Source organism: Xiphophorus hellerii, chromosome 8 (assembly GCF_003331165.1).
Source record: "Xiphophorus hellerii strain 12219 chromosome 8, Xiphophorus_hellerii-4.1, whole genome shotgun sequence".
NCBI classification, from domain to species: domain Eukaryota; kingdom Metazoa; phylum Chordata; class Actinopteri; order Cyprinodontiformes; family Poeciliidae; genus Xiphophorus; species Xiphophorus hellerii.
Genome location: NC_045679.1, coordinates 19,539,398 through 19,560,225, shown reverse-complemented (window position 1 = coordinate 19,560,225; position 20,828 = coordinate 19,539,398). Strand labels below are relative to the sequence as shown.

The 20,828-nt window shown below is 38.5% G+C and overlaps 2 protein-coding genes across 2 annotated transcripts in view; both read right to left on the bottom strand.

Moving 5' to 3' along the window:
* The window catches only part of csgalnact1a (chondroitin sulfate N-acetylgalactosaminyltransferase 1a), a 37,682-nt gene extending 22,767 nt beyond the window's left edge, over positions 1-14,915 (bottom strand). Inside the window, exons 1-2 of the mRNA XM_032569908.1 lie at positions 14,759-14,915; positions 1,640-2,962 (exon numbers count right to left, since the gene is read on the bottom strand). Of these exons, the coding sequence (XP_032425799.1) occupies positions 1,640-2,438 (799 nt within the window). The 5' untranslated portion in view covers positions 2,439-2,962; positions 14,759-14,915. The remainder of the gene's footprint in view (positions 1-1,639; positions 2,963-14,758) is intronic.
* Positions 14,916-18,023: 3,108 nt separating this feature from the next.
* Positions 18,024-20,216, bottom strand: nxnl2 (nucleoredoxin like 2). Its single transcript, XM_032568877.1, has 2 exons — positions 19,758-20,216; positions 18,024-18,686 (listed from the first exon to the last, which is right to left on the bottom strand). Exons 1-2 carry the CDS (start codon positions 20,057-20,059, stop codon positions 18,518-18,520), a joined length of 471 nt encoding a protein of 156 aa, XP_032424768.1. The 5' UTR covers positions 20,060-20,216; the 3' UTR covers positions 18,024-18,517.
* Between the last annotated feature and the right edge of the window lie 612 nt (positions 20,217-20,828).

The window sequence follows — 20,828 nt, the reverse complement described above, 5'->3', positions numbered from 1 at the left end:
CAGTACAGCTGTTTTAGCCAAAGCCTGCAGGATTCATTGTGTCCTAATTAAAGCAACATTAACGTGGCTAAGTAAAATGATTTTCATACCGTTTCCAGAGCCCTGAAATGGAACAATTTAAAGCTACTGTGACTAAAATGTCAAGTAATGTGTCTTTTGATCTGAAAACGTCACAAGAAGCTTTTAATCATTTTTGAGCACAAAATATTCAATGAGGTTAAAAAAAAAAATCTCACATACATTATCTCTGAAAAGGGATTTGGGCTTTGTTGAGCATGCTATGTAGCACACTTTTTGTGTGCACTGCACAGCCAGAACAGTAGGGAAAAAAGGAGCGTTAAAATCAATCATTTTTGTTGCACGTCATAAGGTGCAACCAATGGAGACATTCCCTACACAGAAGCTGCTATGAAAAAAAAAATATATATATATTTTTTACCAGCATTTCGCTTTAGGGACTGGTTCAGTAAGAAAACAGCAGAGTATAAAATTTGAAGTTTGTGGGCTATTGGTCCACAGGGGTCCGGTGATACTGAACTCGGCAACATCACAAATCAATTGTTAAAGCTCATTTTACTTTTCCCAGGTTGCCTCTTTCATACCAAAGCTCATGCAATCGTACACCACAAACCCCTTCAAAGAGACAGTATTCTCTGTTGGCTTTCTGACAATAGGATATGATAAGAGGAAGCTATAAAAGTATGCTTGCTTGTTAAAATGTATACCCAACTTAATGCTTGTTAAATGTGGAGTTTGGTTTGGATTTCTAGAATAAGTGGTGTTGCTGCTGATAAAAATCAAATGACCATGCTTTGTAAATCATACTGAGCCAGCAGCTGCTGCATGTAGCACTTATTAACCAAATTGCTTAGGTAACGATAGGCTTTGATTAATGGCAAGGCATTACATTTCAAATAAACAAAGTGTAATCCTATTCTTTACTTACACTATGCGAGTTGAGTTTACAGGACCTACACAGATTATTATATCTTCTGAACTTTTTCTGTTTAGTCATTGCAGAACTACAAATTTCACTGCATTATATTTGGTTTTTATTTGTTGGATCAGTGCAAAGTCAGCGGAAAATCAAGTGTGGTATGCATTTGTACTGTATGCTGTCGGCAGGGAAGTTTGTAAGAGGCCTTAAGAAGATGGATAGAAAATGTGTTGACTCGAAAAACTGGGGCAGACATTCACTTGCAGGATAAAGACATACTTCAGAATGGCCCAGTTAACTGAGAATACGTGGCAATACTTCAACAATGACATACACAAATGGGTTTAAGCTATTTTGCGACGAAATAAAGGCAACATTTTCAGTCTGAAAAAACGAGAAAAATCTTAAAACATGTCACTGTATTTGCAGCAAAATGTGACTTTACTTTTATCTATTAGGTATTGACTCAATCGAGCTAAATTATAATGCAAATCAAACCTTCCAGATTATCATTTGAAAAATTGAAAGTTATTCATACATAACATAACATCCCAATAAGCTTTGGGTTTTGGGTTTTAAATTACATTAACGTTTCTGGTCATAAAAAGACAAAATGTGAAAAAAAAAAAAGCTACTGGTGGATTTCTTTTGGACAGGAATATAAACATCGACTACATCAGGCAAAGTCCAGCTGTGTTTTACCTTCTACAAAGTCAGATGTTGTGTAGACTTTGCTAGTTTGAGTCTTTTCTGCTGGCACCCTGTTATCCTGATGTGATGAGGGTGTGTTGAGGCTGTGCAGAGCCGCCTCCAGCACCTCTCCCAGCTCATCTCTCTTGTCCTTCCTCACAGGTTTCTCCTCTGGGTGACGCGTGAGCCCCATTTCCAGTTGGTACATCTTCTGCAGGGTGAAGCTCTCAAAAGGCACCACGGCGTACTCGTTGGGCAACCTGGTGCCAGAGCCTATCTCGGCTTTTGACAGCTGAGTTTGAAGGAACTCTTGCAGGTCAGACTGCTGGCTCTTTGCCCCCTGAACCTCTCCAAAGCCAGCCCCTTGTAATTCAGCGCCCCTGTTCTGCCCCTCTGCGGGTCCGTTTGCAGCCGTTTTCAGGCTCTCCTGCACTCTTTTCAGCTGCAGACTGCGCTCCTGCAGGTCCTCCTTCAGCTGAGCGATCTGTTTCTTTAAGGAGGAGATGTAGAGGCGGTGCTGCTCCTCGCGCTCCTGGAGGAGCATCTGGTAAGAGTGTGCTGCAGGCGGACCCCGGCTTTGGGAAGCATCTCCTCCTCCTCTTGTCCCACTGGGCCCTGCTCCGACCACGGGCCCTGTACCTCCAAGGCTGGGGTGGTTGGACCCTGCATGGGGTAAAACGTGACTCAGCGGAGGGTTGTTGGAATGTGGAGGGCTGCAGGTCATCAGATAGAGGAGTGAGAGGGAGCAGCAGAGGAGCACCAGCAGGCCCCCCACACGGGACACCCAAGTTAGCAGTCCGCGCCTCAACATAACTGCGTGCAGTATCAAAGCTCACACTCTCAGTAATATCATGTAACCTCACACACTCCAGCCTCAATCAAAACAATCCATTTCTGATGATGTTCCATCACTTAGTAAGGAGGAGGGCGACTTATCAGACTGACGTCATTTATCCTGAATTAGGTCACTGCCTCTCAGCTCCCAGCTTCTGTGAATTATTTCGTCATTGGAAACACAAATGAATGAGTCAATACTTGTACAGAAAAGAACGCTCTCCCTTTCTGCTGGTCCACTTCGCTTCATGGTCTGCTGGACGACTCCATTCCAGACATCGTTAGGTCATCCGTCACTCATAAGTGACTCATCTGTTTGAATTTACTCCAGACTCTCACACTCCGTCCACGCTGTCGTCTTCCAGTCTGTGTGGCTGTATCTGGGAACGACAGCAGTCAGCCGCGTGAGCGGAGGAAAAGCTGGCTGATGCATGAAGAGAACGTTTTAATGGGAGCGTAAATCCTTCCTGCGGTCAGTGGTGGGTTTTTCATCTTGGTTTCCTGACAGGGGACACAAGAGACATAAAGTCATATTACATTCAAAGTTTTACAAATCAAAATCCTCCTGGGCCTTTTTGACGCACTGCTTTTAGGGTAGCAGAAAGTGCCAATTATGCATTCTTCAGGGCCACAATTTTGAAAACCAATGATGTTATAGATGTGCCTTGCTGTGAAGTGTAGAGCAACAGAGTGCTGTATATGTACATATAGCCACAGGCCAGTTCTGGATGTCGCGGCATATTACAGCTTAGTTGTAGTTATGGTTTCTGAAACGCAGCAAAAATTTTCCTTCATGTGGTTTTTATTGTTTATTGTTCTTTTAATGAGATGCCACAGAAAGCAGTGGAATGACTCAAGTTTTTCTCTGGAGGTACAGCAGTGCTGCCTTTTGTTGATGAACATTTCCATAGTGGCTGCAAGTGTTCAGGTCATTGAGCAAGTCAATTTGCAAAAACCCCACTGAAGGCCCTTTATTTTGAAAGTCCAGGCTTTAATTTATATTCTTATTAAAAGCTTGTTGTGCAAGTTCTATGGCATATCAAAAATATGTCATTATAACAAAAATCAGTGGGACTAAACTTGACGGTAAACCTAAAGTCAGGCATTTGAGAAGCTGGAATGAAAAAAACAAACGCTGTCCAGGTTTCATGCAACTTGCCTTTAAAATGACTATGAAAAATAGAGAATTAAAAAATAAAGCTTGAAAAATCTTTTTGCACCAAAGTGCCTCAAGAGTTAATGTAGCCATATATATTAAAACTTAAGCTGAAACATTTCAAGCAGCTGACTGCAGAGGCTGGCTACCTCAGCAAAAAGCTTGAATAATTATCAGTATAGCGTTACATAAAGTACAACGGCAAAAATGTAGATACTCTGCATAACAGGCACGTTGTATAAAAATAAAATGTATAGATTACTAGCATCATAATTCATATTTATTTTTTAAATATAGGTTTTTTTAATGGGTTCTAAAGAAAAGCAATTAAATCAGATTTGTTAAGTTACACCTGATCATGTAATATTCTCACAAAAGGTTATCAAATTATGAGTAATGTCATGCCTAAATGTGTGATATTTATCCACATATATTCATCAATTTTAGTAATTGTTTTTAAAATCCTTATGAAGCATCATAACCTTTAATAAGAGAGATGTTTTCTTCTAAGGTCTGATGAATAATTGGAAAATAAAATCACTAGTAGTTTAATGTTTTAGCTGATATTTCTTAGAGCAGATGTTTGTGTGAATAAGTCCTGCAAAATCAGGTTGACTGAAATATAATTTGGTTAGGAATTTGCCAAAAAATAACTACCGGTTAGCCGTTACCGTATCAATCGAATCAAGACTTGATTTTAAATAATTATAAAAAATGTTGATGCCTCTGTCAGAATCAGATCTTAAAAAGGTTTCTACCACTACCATCTTACTGAATGAGAGTATACAGAGTAATAAAAAAATGCAGTCGACAATATTTTTTTTCTTAATTAAAATGATCATGTGGGAGAAAAGCAAAAAGTTAATGAGGGGAGCAACCATCTGTTTTGTGTAATCAGTGTTACAGATTAAAAGCCAATCGGATGGTCTGCACGCCCATTAGTGAGGAGCGTGAACATCTGCTAACGTATAATTGGAGCTGAAATTATATATCAAGGAAGAACTGTATTCCTTCATTTGACAGTTGCAGCAGATCGATACACATGGATATCTTTAGGATTGTCTTCTTATAGCCCTTCTGAAAAAAAAAACCCCTCAAACATATTTGCTCTTTTTTTTATTGTAGTGTTGTAAATTTCACACATTTAAGTTGACAACTAGGATCTGTAGAGTCAGGGATTTAGCTTTTGTTTGTCTTTATTTTTTCTCTGTGGCATTTTGGGATGACCTTTCCTGGAAATCTACTTCTTGGAAGTTTGACAACTATCTGAAATGCTTTAAGCTTGTGAAAAATCTTCCTTTTGAACCTCAAATTGCTTGGAAATAGTTTTTTAACCCTTATGAAGGTTCTTGGACAGCAACAATTGCCCTCCTCTTGATTAATAAGTTAAAGATGGTATAGAATCTGTTCATTTTCGCATACTTGAGGCTAAATGAAAAATATTTTTGGAAATTTAGTAAAGAACACATGATTTTTATCCTGTCCCGATACATAAAACCGAAGAATTTAAAGAGGATGTAATGTCTTTCAGGACAACTACATAAAAAAAAAAAAAGTGTGCAATGGTGATATGTATATTTAGCAGTGCAAATGTGGATCTTCTGTATGAATGCATAAACATTTTTTTTGTTAGTAAGGTGTTTCAGTATTTGAGTTACTGTACACGTCTGTAAATACATCTCTGTATCAGTCTCCGTCCCTCCTGACTCCCCACATAGTCGGCTCTTTGACCCGACTGCCTGAAGCCGCAGCAAATGAAAGGATTAGTATGTGGTGGAGGTGAATACTGAACTGTGCTCCGACACATGGAGGGATCAGGAGACACAGGGCGTCTCTCCAGCAGGACCTCCACAGCTGACTCGAAAATGTTTGAGGAGAAGCTGACGAGGGAGAAGTGGGCGAGTCAGCGGTGTAGGGAGAGAGAGCCTTCTGAGACACAGAATCATCCGCAATTACAGGAAAACCCTCGTATTATCATTATGAAGCCGTAAATCATTTTATATGGAATGATGTTAAACAGTTAAATGAGACATGCGACTGGTACTAATTACTTCTGCAGTTTCCTTTTCTTAAGGGATTACGTCACTTATGTTCTTCGATGTTACTTTTTGAATATTTTTTGTAGACTATATATATATATATATATATAATTTTTACATTTTGGAGATTATGTCAACATTTTAATCCAACAGTAAAATTTTCAAGAAACAGTGGGGGGGGAAAAAACAGTTAAAATTTGCAAGGTCACACCAGGTCACGGTTTTCTATCTAATAACTAATTGTGAAACAGCAGCCAGCAAATAATTTGACTCAGCGTAAAGACTTTTCCCACATGATTCATTTTTATTGCAGTGGTTGGGCAATAGTCCAGTGACTAATATGCAAACACTACAGTACAAAAAAACGGATTAAAAAAAGCTGTTACAGACTGATACAGCAGTGATGTTTTTCAGTGAACTTGTCATGCCACCTTGGGTGAAGCAGTCAGCTGGTTTTGCAAAGCTGCGAGAGAAAGATTCATCGCTAGAAGGAAGGCTAGTAAGACTGTTATTTATGAGCAGAGACTCATGGTCAACTCACTGGAATAAATGACTTGATTCAGCCCCGGTCATTTCTCTCCCTGTGAGGACAGGCATGGCTGCAGTGCAGCAAAACCGGCTGCTAAATAATCATGCTTGATTTTATTGGTGGCGGGATGCCTGGTGTTTGTGATTTCCTGTTCCCACAGCGTCCCTTCTCCTGCCCACGTACAAGGTCATAGAAAAAGAAGAAAGCTATTCCCACGCCGCCAGATATTTTCTGTTTAAGTTTTATGGTAACACATGATTGTTCCAGAACAAACCATTTGTTCATACACAAGTCATGTGACCAAATGTAGAATGCAGTGCTTAAATTTTTATTTAAATTATTAAGTGAGGGGGGGGAAAAAATACAACAACTTTGCCCAATGTGAAAAACTAAACCCAACAACTGGTCATGCCACCATTGGTGGCAACAGCTGCCATCGGACCACCAGTAGTATACCATTACGCTACTCCCATCATTTTGATGATCAGTATAATGTTTGCTTTTCAACTCCTTTCATAACTTTCCACTTTTGCTTTGTTGTCCACAGAACATTCTCCCTGAAGTGTTGGTGATCAAAGTGTATTTTGGTAACTCTAAATCACATCTTTATGTTCCTTTTGGTCAGTATTGGTTTTGACATGCTGTTCTTGTTATATTTATGTACTTGTGTTGCAGCCGCACCCACTGACCAACAAAATTCAACAATGGGAGACTGATAAAGAGACACTTATGGCTTGACATTCAAAGTCTTTCGTGGATATCATTTTTGCCAGTCTCTTTCCTATTGTTAAAGGTTAGGTATTATGTATTTTCCAAGCACATAGATGTCAGGGAGTTGTTTGTCATCTGTTTGCTAATTTCATCATACTAAGACCTAGCATAATGCTTTTAAGATCTTTTACCGATTTCCCTTCCCCCCATCATATAAGCTGAATGCATAGAAAACCTAGATGTTACAAGACTGCATTGGTTCCACAAAATATAGCTCTTGAATATTTTTTGAGCTTCATCTTCATATAACTGATGACATAGCTGAAATAAAATATAGCTCTTCAACATGTTGAACTTACTGGGTCAAACACAAGCTTTGTTTTCCATCATTTAATGAAGTTAGACCACAAATCCAGAGTTCTACATGTGGTGTAAACATTCACAAGTTGTTATAGAAAAAGGGTCAGATTACACTTTAAAAAAACCCAAAAAACATTTAAATATAACATTGAGTAAATCGAATCTGTCCGATCTGGATCCATTTACATTTGGTTACTTAACACAATATAATTAGAAATATCTTGTTTTCTGACTGTGTAAAGTGCCCGGAGATGACTCCAGCGTTGCAGTTGCTCTACACTAAAGTGAACCGAGTTAAATTATTGACGATGCTAGAGCAGACAGAAATAGGAGGTTAATTGTGAAGAGCACAGCTGCATACCACTTGCTCAAACTGAAACAACTGCAGCAATGCAGATAGGATGCACACTGACTCAAAGTTTGGTTTTGTTTTTTTTTTTTGTTTGTTTTTCTTTACATAAAAGAGTTTAATTAGTCTATCACATGATGTCAACCCAATCAAGGTATCGTCCACTTGGTAAGGAACAAACTAAAGAAAACCTATAGAAATTTGCACACAAATAAACAATAGGAAATATACAGTATGTGGGTGTCACAGAACACTGGAGCAGCACATAACTAGGGTTGATTTCAGTTTCTCATAGTATGCTTTAAGCTCAGCTGAGATAGTAAATGCTTAGTGGAAGGGCAGAGCTTTTCAGATTTTAAAATAGTTAAAAGCTGTTCTTATTTGTTTGAGCCTTATTTGAATTAATCCATTTCAAAAATAAAATTATCCACGATCCACGATTGATACTCCTATGTACATGTCTGAATGGGAGTACTTCTTTCAGTTGCAATGTTGCATAGATGGCATTGAGTATTTATACACTAAATATAGCAAGTTAAATAAACTCTGACGAGCTAAACTAAAGGGCTATTTCCTTATTTTTCCCCCCAAACAAATCCATTTAAGATCTAAAAAATTATTTTATTAAGTCAAATCTGGACACAAACTGCACTTTTAATTAGTAAAAACACAAAGTGCATTTTCAATGTTTTTCGAGTCAGGCACAAAAATCAATAAAATGTACAATGCAGGCAAATCAAACCCGGATTGAGTTATTCTTTATAACAGGATGTGCTGTGAACGTTTCCTACAAGTCGCATAAGCTTTGTCCAAATATGTGTTTATAGTCAAAATGTTACGCAATTATTAACATTAGCTCTACCTAGTTTAGATGATTTAATTAATGTCCATTTCAGTATTGGGTTCCTTTACAAGTGTCTTTAATGTATCCATTATATGATGACTCACTTCAGGTCATGTTAATTAAGCAACATTAAGTGCAGACATTTTTAGATACATTAATTAGGATTGCATTAGCAAGTTGTGAAAAATTTATTTTTGTAAAGAAATAATACTTTTTTCCTCCATTTTTTTCTATACTGTGTTGTGATTGTATCATTGTACACTGTGATGCATTGTGGCTGTTGACTCATTTTGATCTTGCTTTATTTTCCCTCTTGGAGAACAGTTTCATAATGGGATTTGAAAACTTTGCTATAGAGTCATTTCAGAATATTTCCTGTTTTTCCAAGCAGAAAAATAAAATTGATTTCACTGTGTGAATTATACTTGTAAAACAGTCCATTATCTCCTGGTCTGGCTACATCACTATGCAGACTGCTCTGACTGTTTATGTTGATTTTACAGTGCACTCTTTCACCTGCAGCTAGGCTTATATCAGGCCTCATATGAAATCTGCACAACACTTCCCGTCTTCTCTTTGTGTGGAGCAGAGACTTCCCCCTCTGAAGCATAAGCAGGAACGACAGCTGATAACAGCTTCCTGCTGTTTCAGTGCTTACGGTTTCTGCAGGTTTAAAGAAAATAAAAAAAAAACCTCAGCCTGTATAAATATAATGAAGCTAAATTTGACATATCCATCTATATATAAACACAGGTTTGTTTACCAACACAGCATGGAGGCAGAGGATACATTGTTCCGTTTCCTGAAATGGCTCAGCTGATAAATGTGTTTTTGCCCATATCACATATTTCATTTAGGAAATAAAACCACAGATACCATGTTGAATGTGTGGGAGATGCTCAGAGATACAAAACCTCCCCGCTATAAAAAAAAAAAATACAAAAAAAATAAAATAAACGGTTGTCAAGAAAATAAAATATGAGAAAGAATAATTTAGTATTTGGTGACCAGCGAAGTTTTCAGCTCCAGAGCTGTGCGCCCTCAGCCCTAGCTTTTTCCTCCTTTATACAAGAGCTTCCTGCCAACAGGGGATCTGTAGGCAGATATAATTTATTTGCAGCCAATATATTAACCAAACCCTAGAGAAAACTTGAAACAAATGAGTCCGTTTCAAAAACTTGAAACGGATTCATTTCTTTCAGAAAATGAGTCCGGAAGAGGGCAAGACTCTGAATGAAGAGCCAGCGCTGCAGTAGTCTGCTGTCAGAAAACGGAGTGAAGTTCTCTGCCCCACTTCTGTTTGACAGTAACACCAGCACAGCAGAAATCCCACTCAGGTGACAGGTTATCTCTTTATGCATGCTAGTCTGTGTTCTACAGCGCTACCTTTGAATGCCTTAGGCGTCTGACAAGCCAGGTTTGACCCTCTCAATTGACTCAGACAGCTACTGTTAGTATCCAGTAAATTCAAGTTGGCAGTTTAAGGTAAACATATAATCTGAAAATCTTATAAAAAGTCTGGGAGTCTGATCAAAGGTAGAAGCGATAAAGAATAATTTAAAAAAATGCAGGAAGAAACTGCAAAGCGGATATTGCACCTCCGCTTTTAAGAATTTTACTTCTGTTTTGAATATATTTGGCCTTTCAGTGTGAGAAGCTGTGATTATCACTCCATTTCCCTTACATCTTCAAGCAGCATTTGTTTTTTGTTTTCATTTGTCATGTTCTAGATTTTTTTTTGATTAAACTCAGAATAGTGCAACAAAGTACTAATTATGACAAGGATGCCAATTTGTCAAATTTCTTCTGAGTCATGTTTTACCTATACAGCGTTTTTAAAACAAACAAAGGTAACATTGCTGCTTGATTATGACGTAAAATGGCACCATGTACCTGGAGAATACATAATACTGCCCCTTTAAGTATTTAAGTCACTGACATGGGTACATTTGTGATCTCTGGGTAAATGACTCCTTTACTGGTGAACAAATCAGTGATCTGACACCATAGTAGACGCAACTTATCCTGTTTGGATATCTGCTTTGGACATTTTAGCCAAAATGCAACTTTCATTTGACTTTATCAGTGACAACAGCTTGCTCTCATAATGCATGAAGCTTGCATGTTGTGGTGCAGATCTGCTTTCGCAGTTAACTGCCATTTCCTAATTACATAATGACCTGAGGAAACAACTTCCTGAAACCTCTGGGCTATCTTCCAGCCATATTTTCTTCCTTTGTGGGGGATCAGTTATTAACATCTATTACATTTTAAGTTGTTTTTTTTTTTTTTGCATAAAATCCTTAGGATGCCATGCAATGATCTTGATTCAAATATTTAGAAAAGCTGCATGAAATGTTTCCCTTTTTAATTCTTGGCACAGAAATTTACAGCAGTGTAAAACTTTTGCATGCAGGTAAATGTCAGGAAATGGGGTTTAACTGTCCACTTAGGCCAAATAAATGCAAAATATGCCTCCCCTCTGTCTCGTTATTGAAAACACACATCCAAGACGAAAAAAAAAATGCATCGAAGCAACCAGATAAAATGCACATTGATGGATGTTTGAGCTCTTCTGCTCTAGCCCGTCTGCGTCCCTGCAGCCCAGATTGTGTTGTGCATTTGTTACAGGTCAAGGAAGTTAATGTGTTCATGTGACTGTTGGCCTCGGCGAATGTCAGGCTTTCTCCCCAGACGAATTTGTCAGAACATGCCCTCCAGCTAGAGCTGAGTAAAACAGAACAACATCCAGGGTGCAGGGCAGAGAGATTAATTAAGATAAAATAAAAAGGGAAGGGAAAGAAAAAAGAAAGAGACTGGATAGAATGTCATCTACTCACAGATCACTTGAGGGGGAACTATTAGCAGAGGAGATCCACGGAACAAGGAGAAGCGAGTCTAATGCGAGTGTGAGGGACTGAAGGAGGTGAGAGCAAGGTTTTGTTTGATGTCTACGGTCCCCTCAGGTGATTCTCCATCTCATTTATTACAGGCTAGTTTCCCCAGAACCTCCCTGCCAACGCACCATCTGGAAAGGACTTGGAAAACAATTTCAGCACTACTTTTCCGCCCCTCCCCACCCCCTTACAAATGCATGCTGCTAAGATTAAACATGGTTTGACACTTTTGCTTTCTTTCTGTGGGCCTTCTTCACAGTCAAGACAGAGAGAGCCTTGAATGTTCCCCTGAGAACATTTAAGTTGTCGTTACATACTTGCAACGTCGGAGAGAAAAGCGTGTGCTTTGCATTTGGTGGCAAATAGCCATGGCTCATACGCTAGTATATAAAGGTGAAAGAGTTACAGATCCACAACGGCCCAAACTTTTCATCATGAAGCTCCTACAATTTAAACTCTGAGATGCCAGTGGAACAACCAGAGTGAGTGGAGTTTTCCCAACAGTTTGGCAGTCATGTTGTCAAAGTCGAAGAAACACCATCCATAAATGTTTTTTTTTTTTTTTTTTCCAATTAAGGAAACTGATTCAAATCAAAAGCTGGCAAGATTTGACAGTGTGAGGCAGCTGAGTGCAGGTTTTACCTGATCAGACAGTCCAACTGGCCAGCAAATATCAGCTACGGTGGTTATACTTGACTAATTCTATAAAGAGAAGCCCCCCAAAAAGTATAACATTCTGTTTAATAAGAACTTGAAAACTACAACTGAATTTGGTGAGTGTTTTTTTTTTTATATTTTGCTTAGGTCTTTGTATTAAAAGTAATAGAGATTACCATTTCCCACTGACTTATTACTATAGAGACTGAATACGAACTGGTGGACATGGCTGAAAAAGGAGTTTTGCTGATTTTGCGGGAGAGGTCAATCTGATGCTGGTGTCACCACTGTCCAACATGGAAAACCATTGGTATTTGCTAATTGCTGTGCTCCATGGCCCACCTAACTACTTTATCGATCTTATGCACAGAAACCTTGAAGCAGCATGTCCAAAGACGGTACTTCTCATATCTAATTAAATCTTTGGGATAGTTAGATAGAAGAAGTGCAAATCCTTTTCTTATAGCAGCATTCATCATCACCTTTAATGTACATACATGCTGCTTTGAAGTTTGTAACACACACCAATCTGGCATAAGATTACAGCTCCCCTTTTAGAGCCAGCACGGTGCTAACCCACTGAGGTGTTGACTCCATGAGACTTCTGAGGGCTGCCAATGCAATAATCAGCCTGTTGGATGGAGTCTCACTGCAGTAGATGCCTACACCTGGCACAGATTACAGTGCCAAAAATGCTAAATGTTCTAGAAAATGTTGGAAACACACAAGCACACAACCCAACATTGGGAGCTGCTCTGACTCAGTAGTCTGGTCATCACAATTTGGCCCTGTTCAAGCTCGCTTTTCCTTCCACTTGTCCATTTTTCCTGCTTCTGACACATCTACTTAGAGGACACAATGTTCACTTGTTGCCTGATATTTCCCATCCACCAACATGTACCATGACGAAAAGATCATCTGCTATTTGCTTTGGCTGTAAGTCATATTGTTATGCCTTCACAGAGCAGACGGCTTATGTTTCTTTGCGATAACTAGGTTCTATTGCTTCATGTGTTGCATATGTCCACTGTTATCTGACATACAGTTCTCTGTGAGCACCTGCGTTCAGTATTTCCCTTTTTTATTTTCAGGCAGAAAACAGGATTTGTAAGCAAACATAAATAAGTTACTTTCATCTCTGCACAAAAGTGTTTTAAACATGAACACAAAAATTGATTCCAGAGCCTCTGGGGATAAAACATCTATTCATGGGCACACACACACATCGATGTGGTTCCACAGATCAATAAAAAAAATACAGCCTTCACCTTCATCTACAACGAGCTGCAAATAGATACAATGCAAAACGGAGAAATTAATAGACTCGGTTCCAAAGAGCACAATGACGACCACATTTCAATTGTTTTAGTCTCTGAATAGTAATTGCGCAGCATGATAAATCTGAATCTGTATAGTGAGACACTCCCTGAATCTACAGTTGTTGACGGCGTTTTAAAAATTAAACTCTATGAATAACTGACAATAGAGACGGCAAGAGAGAAAACCACGAATTTTCACACAAGATAAATTAACCTGTGTCAACTAATCTGCTCACGCCTCGCAACTAACCACAATGACTACTGCAACTCCTGGCATGGCTCAACTTAAATATTTTGCAAGCATGCACGTTACCACTGGTCTTTGTTTATGGTATTTTTATGAAAAGACATTCGATGCCACAATGTGCCGCAGCACTTGCTTAAAATCTCTTCTTTGCCATGCCACTTCTCGATAGGACTTTTGGTATTTTTACAGAACCAGCCACTTTCTGCGGTTGATGTAGTTGATAGCAGATTGGCACAAGTAAAACAATCCAGAGGCTTGTATCACTCACTGCAGCTGATAGGACCTACTGATTTTTAATAAGCTCCATCAAAACATGCAAGGAAAATAAATATATGATATCAAAGGTAATCTGTCATTTTTATTGCATGGAAGTTATTTTAGTACCTGTAAAATGTCACAGATTTATAGTCCTGCATGTCATTGTTATCTGATCTATGAAACATGAGTGTGCATGCACGCATTCTGCACAGCAAGGGAAAGTGGGAATAAAGTCGTTCCCAGGGACAAACAGAAACAAGGAGGACGGTAACCCAAATCTTCAGGACACAGGAAGCACATATGTCAGTCATCCCGCAATACATCACCAGGTTCACACATATACAGTAATTTCCTTTTAAGCCGTTGATGCAGGATATCTGTTCCTTATCTGGTAAACCACTTCAAATACTACATAATCTTCAGTTCTGTTCCGCCAGTATGAGAAAAACAACTCTGCCAGCCTGCACACTAAATATTTCAGGGTCCTAGGTGCTTGTTGGAGAAAGCACTAAGCAGGATTAAAGCATTTCTCGAATAAAAAAACCAACAAAACCTGCTTGCTCAGAGTGGTGCATATACACCTGTGTATTTGTGGGTGAGATGCCAAATAATAGTTAAACAGAAGCGTCAAATTAAACTGAGCGTCAAGTAGATTAGTTGTCTCGGGTGGCGTTTTAATATTTAACAGATTTGATGAAACTCAAGCAGGTATTAATTAAAGCATGAACGTCATTCAAACGCTTATGCTTGTCACACGGTGCTTCCAGGTTCCTCTTGGAAGTAGAGTTTAAAACAAGATTCAGTTGGAGTGTAGTTGCAAAAAGTGGACAATGTAATATCACAATAACCTCAAACAGTTCTCTCAGTTTACGTTACTGGAGTATTTTTAATTTAGCAGCGTTACATTACAATCACTTAGCACTGAACTCACCTTTGGTTCCAGCAGCGTTGAGGTCCGCCCTGAGTGCAGCAGGTTTGGTATCGCCTCGGTGCGGCTGACTCGTCCAGCAGCCCTCAGCAGCAGCAGCAGCCCTGCAACTGGACTACAGCGCTTTTCAGAAGCGACTGCGAGCGTTTGTATTGCTGCTGGTCGTGAAGCCGTACTAGAAACACCGGGAAATTTGCAGTTCCTGCCTTCAAAATAAGACGAAGTTCAAGGAAACAAACTCCGCTGCCTACAGTATGGTTAATTTGAACCAGCTGTTAGATATCCGTACCTAAAAAGGTAGCTTTTTGGCGAACGTGTTTTTGTTTAATCGTGTTTTTATCTGTTACAAAATAATCTTCAGGAATTTATTGAAACGAACAGAATAGTCAGGCTCTCTGTAGAAACATCTGCAAAACATCTGCCAGGCATTTTAGCTCCAAAACATAAAAAGGTATTGCACAGACTTTTTTTTCTTTGACTTTTTAAGATCGTATTTTGTCTGTGAAAATGTTGCTTTACAGCATAAAGTGTCCGTCAGCACCAACCACCTGTGCTTGCAGGCCAGATTTGCTTCATTCTGTTGCGGCACAAAATTGGTATCTGGCCCACACTTTGGACATTTCCATTATAGACTAACATCAAGTAATGCATAATTGTGAAGTGTAAGGAAAATACATGGTTTTCTGCATTTAAAATAAAATAAAATCTGAAAAGTGTGGTGTGCCTATGTATGAAAACTTTGCAGAGCCACCTTTCATGATTCTTCTTACAACTCCTCCTCAACACATTGTTTTGTAGAGTGCATTACTTATAATTGATTGATAAAGCAATGTCCAGACTTATCCACAACATTAACAATGACCAGTCTGGTGTCTTCCTTTGTGTGCATGATGTTGTTTCTTCACATAACAGCTGCATATTAAGCACTAATGCGTATACAGAACATTTGGTAACTTTTGACAGAAATTTATTGCGCTGGATTTTATTAACAGGTATGAAGGAGGCTTAATACAAGTTCGCACCATATGTTTCAGATTTTTATTTGTTAATAAAGATGCAATTCTTTTATTTGGTAGGTTATTTGCTGCTTAGATGGTTTTTCACATAGAATCAAAATAAATAACACTGAATTCTGTTTGTGAAGTGACAAAGTGTGAAGCGGTTTAACGGGCAGGCACTGGAAAAGCTGCTTTCCGCTTCTACATGTGGATGTTGACTAAGGTAAGCGTTAATCCTAATTTTAAAGATGTGTAAAGTAGCTAAAATAAAGCTATTGCAAACAAAACAAATTAAATTCACTTATATTAAACAAAATGTCCGTTTTTTAACCATATTATGTAAAAACAACAACATTTGAACATTGAACGATTCAAAAAATTTGAATATTATTTTTGAAACTACTTACCGGATGTTCTCTTCCTTGATAGGTTACTCTTGATTTTAAGGCGCTCTGTTTTCTGGTCCTCAGTCCACTCAGCTCGCCACCTCCCTCCTTCCTTCCCAGTACTCGCATAAAGCCAGCCTTGTTAGTTGACTTACTCAAGACACCGTTACAGCAGAAGGAAACACTACTGCCATTCATTTCTGAAAGCCAACAAAAAGTCCAAATGTAAAGTCGACATCTTAAGTTACGGAGGACATCCCTGCTGTGAAGCGCGCTCTCAATCAGGCAGCAGAAAGAAAAGTGCACCTATTGGTTTTGTAGGACGCATTGTATTGTGTCACACCCGTGTGCAAAATCACCTTTGTGTGAAACGAATAGCCTAAACATTTGCTGCATAACTGAAAACTACGTCCTCAGTTCTTATTTGAAATCGAGCTGAACTTAAGCAAATAAGAAAAGAAAAAAAATCAGCCTGGTTAATAATAGTGTCAGTATTTTTTTCAGTCACATGAGCATAGAATACAATATCGCAATTCAAACGATAATAAGTAAAATTGACCAAATTAATAGTTTTGACAGTGACAAATTTGGAGTTTTGCGTGTGCATGCGAAACACTTTGTGTTTTTAAAAATACATTATAATCAACAATGGTGCAATTTGAATAGGTGAGTGAAAGATTTTTTTTCTTCCATGTTGCTTATTATGTGTGCAGTGTATTTATTTATTGAAATCCCAGCATTAGCCACTTACACCAGAGACACACTCATCATTCACCTGTTGAAAGACGTCATTTCTGTTGTCATGGCAGTGACTCACGTTTAATAGATATTAGATTTAGTTTTTGCTGAAATATCAGAGCAGTTTAAATAAATCAGTAAAAGTTCGCAATTAATACCACATCCATGCTAATGATATCATATTTAAACATTGACCAAAATCACATGCATTCAAAGACTGCTTATGAATAAAAAAGAAGAAAATGATCAAATTGCTTTAGGATCTTGTAGCTCCTTCCCCCAGTGAGTTATAGACCACATTAAAAATCTTTTATATGCACAGTAAAACTGCTATATGAGGTGCCATCCACTCCCTAATAATTCTCTGGTTACATGTCAATGTACCTTATTTGAAAAAACAAAAAACAAAGCAAAAAAAAAAACCACGAAACATAAACCCAGATGCCTTGATTAAACCATAATCTTATAATATACACCCTAAAGCGTATTGACAGGTGCAGCAGAAAGAGCTAATTGATGGTAAATCATTTTTTTATGCGGGCAACAGTGACCCCTTGTGGAAGTCTGCAAAACCCCAACCTCTCCTGTGTCAATTTCGAAAAAAGTGATGCAAACAAGATCAATGAAGTTCTTTTGGACGTCGTGCTTTGATGCACAGCTGTAGGTTTGACAGCTCTCTTTCAATCATGTCAATTTGTGTCTTGTGCTACAAATCTCTTCATCGAGTTGCATCATTTTCTATTAGCAGGATCTCAAAATGTTGCTGTCCCCCTTGAGATGCAGCCGAGTTAAAGCGTTGGTTAAAAACACCTGATTTGACGAAAGGTACAGTTTATTCCTTGAAAGTGTAAGCGGGGATAATGAGCAGCCGTGAACACTTTGATGGAGTTTCAAAGCAAGCAGGCCTGCAGGGACCGTTGTGTGCTGTGAGGACCATGAAGTCATCACGTTATGGGATGTATTCGCACAAATTGATAGCTGCGAACTCAGCATGCACAGAGGACACATGCAATTAGGTTTGTGAAGGTGCTAGCATGCTGGAAACAGACCCTCTGGGATTTCTACCATTTAATGAGGCAAAGGGGAATCAAGTTTGTTTTTCTGTCCAACACAAGCTGAGTGATGTATAAACTACAACACCAGAGATTCCATGGTATGCATTTTTATTACCAATTTTTTAAAAAATGCAACAAAAAATATATATACAGGCAGTTTAATAAATATAACAGATGAAGTATTTTACATTTCTCCTTAGGTGGAGGTTGAAGGTGTTGCTGAAAGCTTAGCTGCTGCAGAAGCATGCTTTAATGTAACCTGAGATCTACGGCAGCTGTTAATCACACAAAATATACAACTTCACTTGCAGCTGAGCCTGAGATTTATCTCTTATGCATAGAAAGGTCTCCAACTAAAGCAGCATCTTAGTATGTAACTGCATGTTTGCAAAGCTGTAATCAACCGAGCTCAATCACAGTGTTTTAAGGCTAAAAATATCCAATCAATAATTAAGAAATGTTTTTTTGGGTGAAGAAAATCTGTTTTTTCTTCTCTCTTTTTTCCCCACTTAGTTTGCACACAATTCAGACTGTAGCTGAAGTGAATTAAGTATTTTACAAGTGACTTTGGGTTTATGCTTCTCCTTAAGCCTTGAAGTTCTGAAAAATCTCAGCCGCATCCAGCCAAGTCCTGAAGCAGGCCAGGCCTCGGTCTCGGATTTGCTTCCTGCCCTTATCAGTGATCACATCGCCGTTCTCCTTCACGATCACCAGTTTGGGAACTGCTGTGATTTTGTAGCGCTGCTTTAACTCACTAAGTGAAACAAGAAGAAAGAAAATTGGGTTTGATCAGAAGAAGTTGATTTTTACCCTTGTTTCTATTGGGTACAACTTTGGTCACATGAACTTTCCTTTTTTTTTCCTTTTCAAATAAATCCAACTCCTCTTAAAGACTCAAACTGAATTTAAAGCTGTGGTTTTAAAACATTGATATGTAGGCAGATTTTGATTTTCTTGACAAAAAAAAAAACAATAAAGAAAAAGGAAATATCCTGCAAATTCACAGATAGAGGTAGAAAGATTTATTCAGAAAATAAAGTAATCACATAATCGTCCCCATTAATGCCTCCAAGCATATTCCTCTGACCTATGGCAATATTTGTCACTGTAATGTTACGCTAAAACTGGATTCAAATTATTTTAAAAGCGCTTTGCACTCTGGGTGATATCTTAAGAAATGGGTGGCACAAGCAAATAAAAACCAAAAACCAAAAAAAAGCTATTTATGTTAGCTGCACCCCCAGTAAGTTTGTATTGCTTACTTGCTGTTATTGTAAAAGTGAAACAGCTAAATCTGATTCAATAAAAACTCTTGGGTATCTTTTTCTGCTTGGTCTTCAGACCTGAAGGCAGATGTGTGTTTATGTTTTCAAAAGCAAGCTAAAGATATGCTATATGTATTTGGTTTGTCTTTTAGTTGATGTAAGCTTTGATATTTATGTTTTATTTTATCACTTTATTTCTGATTCCTGAAACAATTCAAACAATTATTATAAATGTGTGATTTTACACAAATGCATTTAGGGGAGCTACACACCTGTATAAAGTCTGGTATGCATTACTGTTCACACTAATAATAATAATAATAATAATAGTGTAGCCATTAACATCCAGCATAACGGCCAGGGCACAATCAATCTGTGGAAACTGTCAGTCTGCTCTGCATTTAAACCTAATCCCTGACAGGGTGACCCCATAAGTAGTTTACATAAGCTGGAAAAAGCTTTACAGACTGCAGCGTTTAAGCTAATAAGATGAAATTGCACTTAATTATTTGTTCCTAACCTTCCCTGAGTTAAATTGTTTGAAGTGAACCGAAACTTACTGCTTATAATCATCACTCCAGGGTAAAGCCAGCCAGTCTCCGTGCATGTCATGGTAATATTCGACCATGTCATCCAGCGACTTGTCTGAGGAGATAAACACGATCTCAAACTGAGCGGGAGGCTCACTTTCCTCCACCAGCTCCGTGTAAAAATCACAAAGGACAGGTGTGAAGTCCCGACACGGAGGGCACCATCCTGCAGAGAAGTAAATCCCCACCACTTTGTTCCTCAGCGCTTCCTCGGGGTCCACGAAGTCCCCGTCTTTATTCAGGAGAGTCCGACCAGAAAACACCTCCACCATGTCTGCCAAACTCTCTCACACACCTAAACGCAAAGAGTCTGGGACGTTTACAGCGCTGAATGTCGCTTTAGCTCATGGTAGTTCCGTTTAAATGTCAGTTTGCTGGGTTACCGAAATGTTTACTTTTCCTTTCCGCAAAAGCTCCTTACAGCCAATCCTCATAATCTCCTACGGACCAATGAGATGACGAGAAGACTGTGGTGCGTTTGCGGTCATTATCAAAGTCGGTTTTACACAATGCTGAATCGCTGCTGCTGATAGCAAGCTGCAAGACCTTTTACAGCTGTTTTCAGCAGTTGTTTTGTTCTCCCGAGGGGCTATTCGCTATGTAACGCCGTAAACTTTATTTCTATATTAAGCCAGATATACAGGAATATGTAGATACATATAAAACACACAAATGTAATTAAACTTAACCAGGGGTGTGTAATTTTTCTTCACAACATGAGAAGTTCTGACTCCTGTGGAGGACTATCTGAACAGTTATTTAAAATAGTGAATAAACTGTGAGTTTAAGTTTTATTGTCTTCAGGGAACAGTCAACATCGTAGCAAAACAATAAATTGTGATAAGTCCAACTTTATATTTATAAAGTATATTAAATTTAACAACATGAGTGTTAAATTTAGTTTTTTTGCTTCACCTGGTTCCCAAATCTTTTAAAGACTACCAAGAATGATTGTGTTAGCATATAGCTTGATTTTTTCTTCAATAAATGCCATTACCATCTTCAGTTCTCATCGTATAAATATTCAGGAATGCTCTCAGG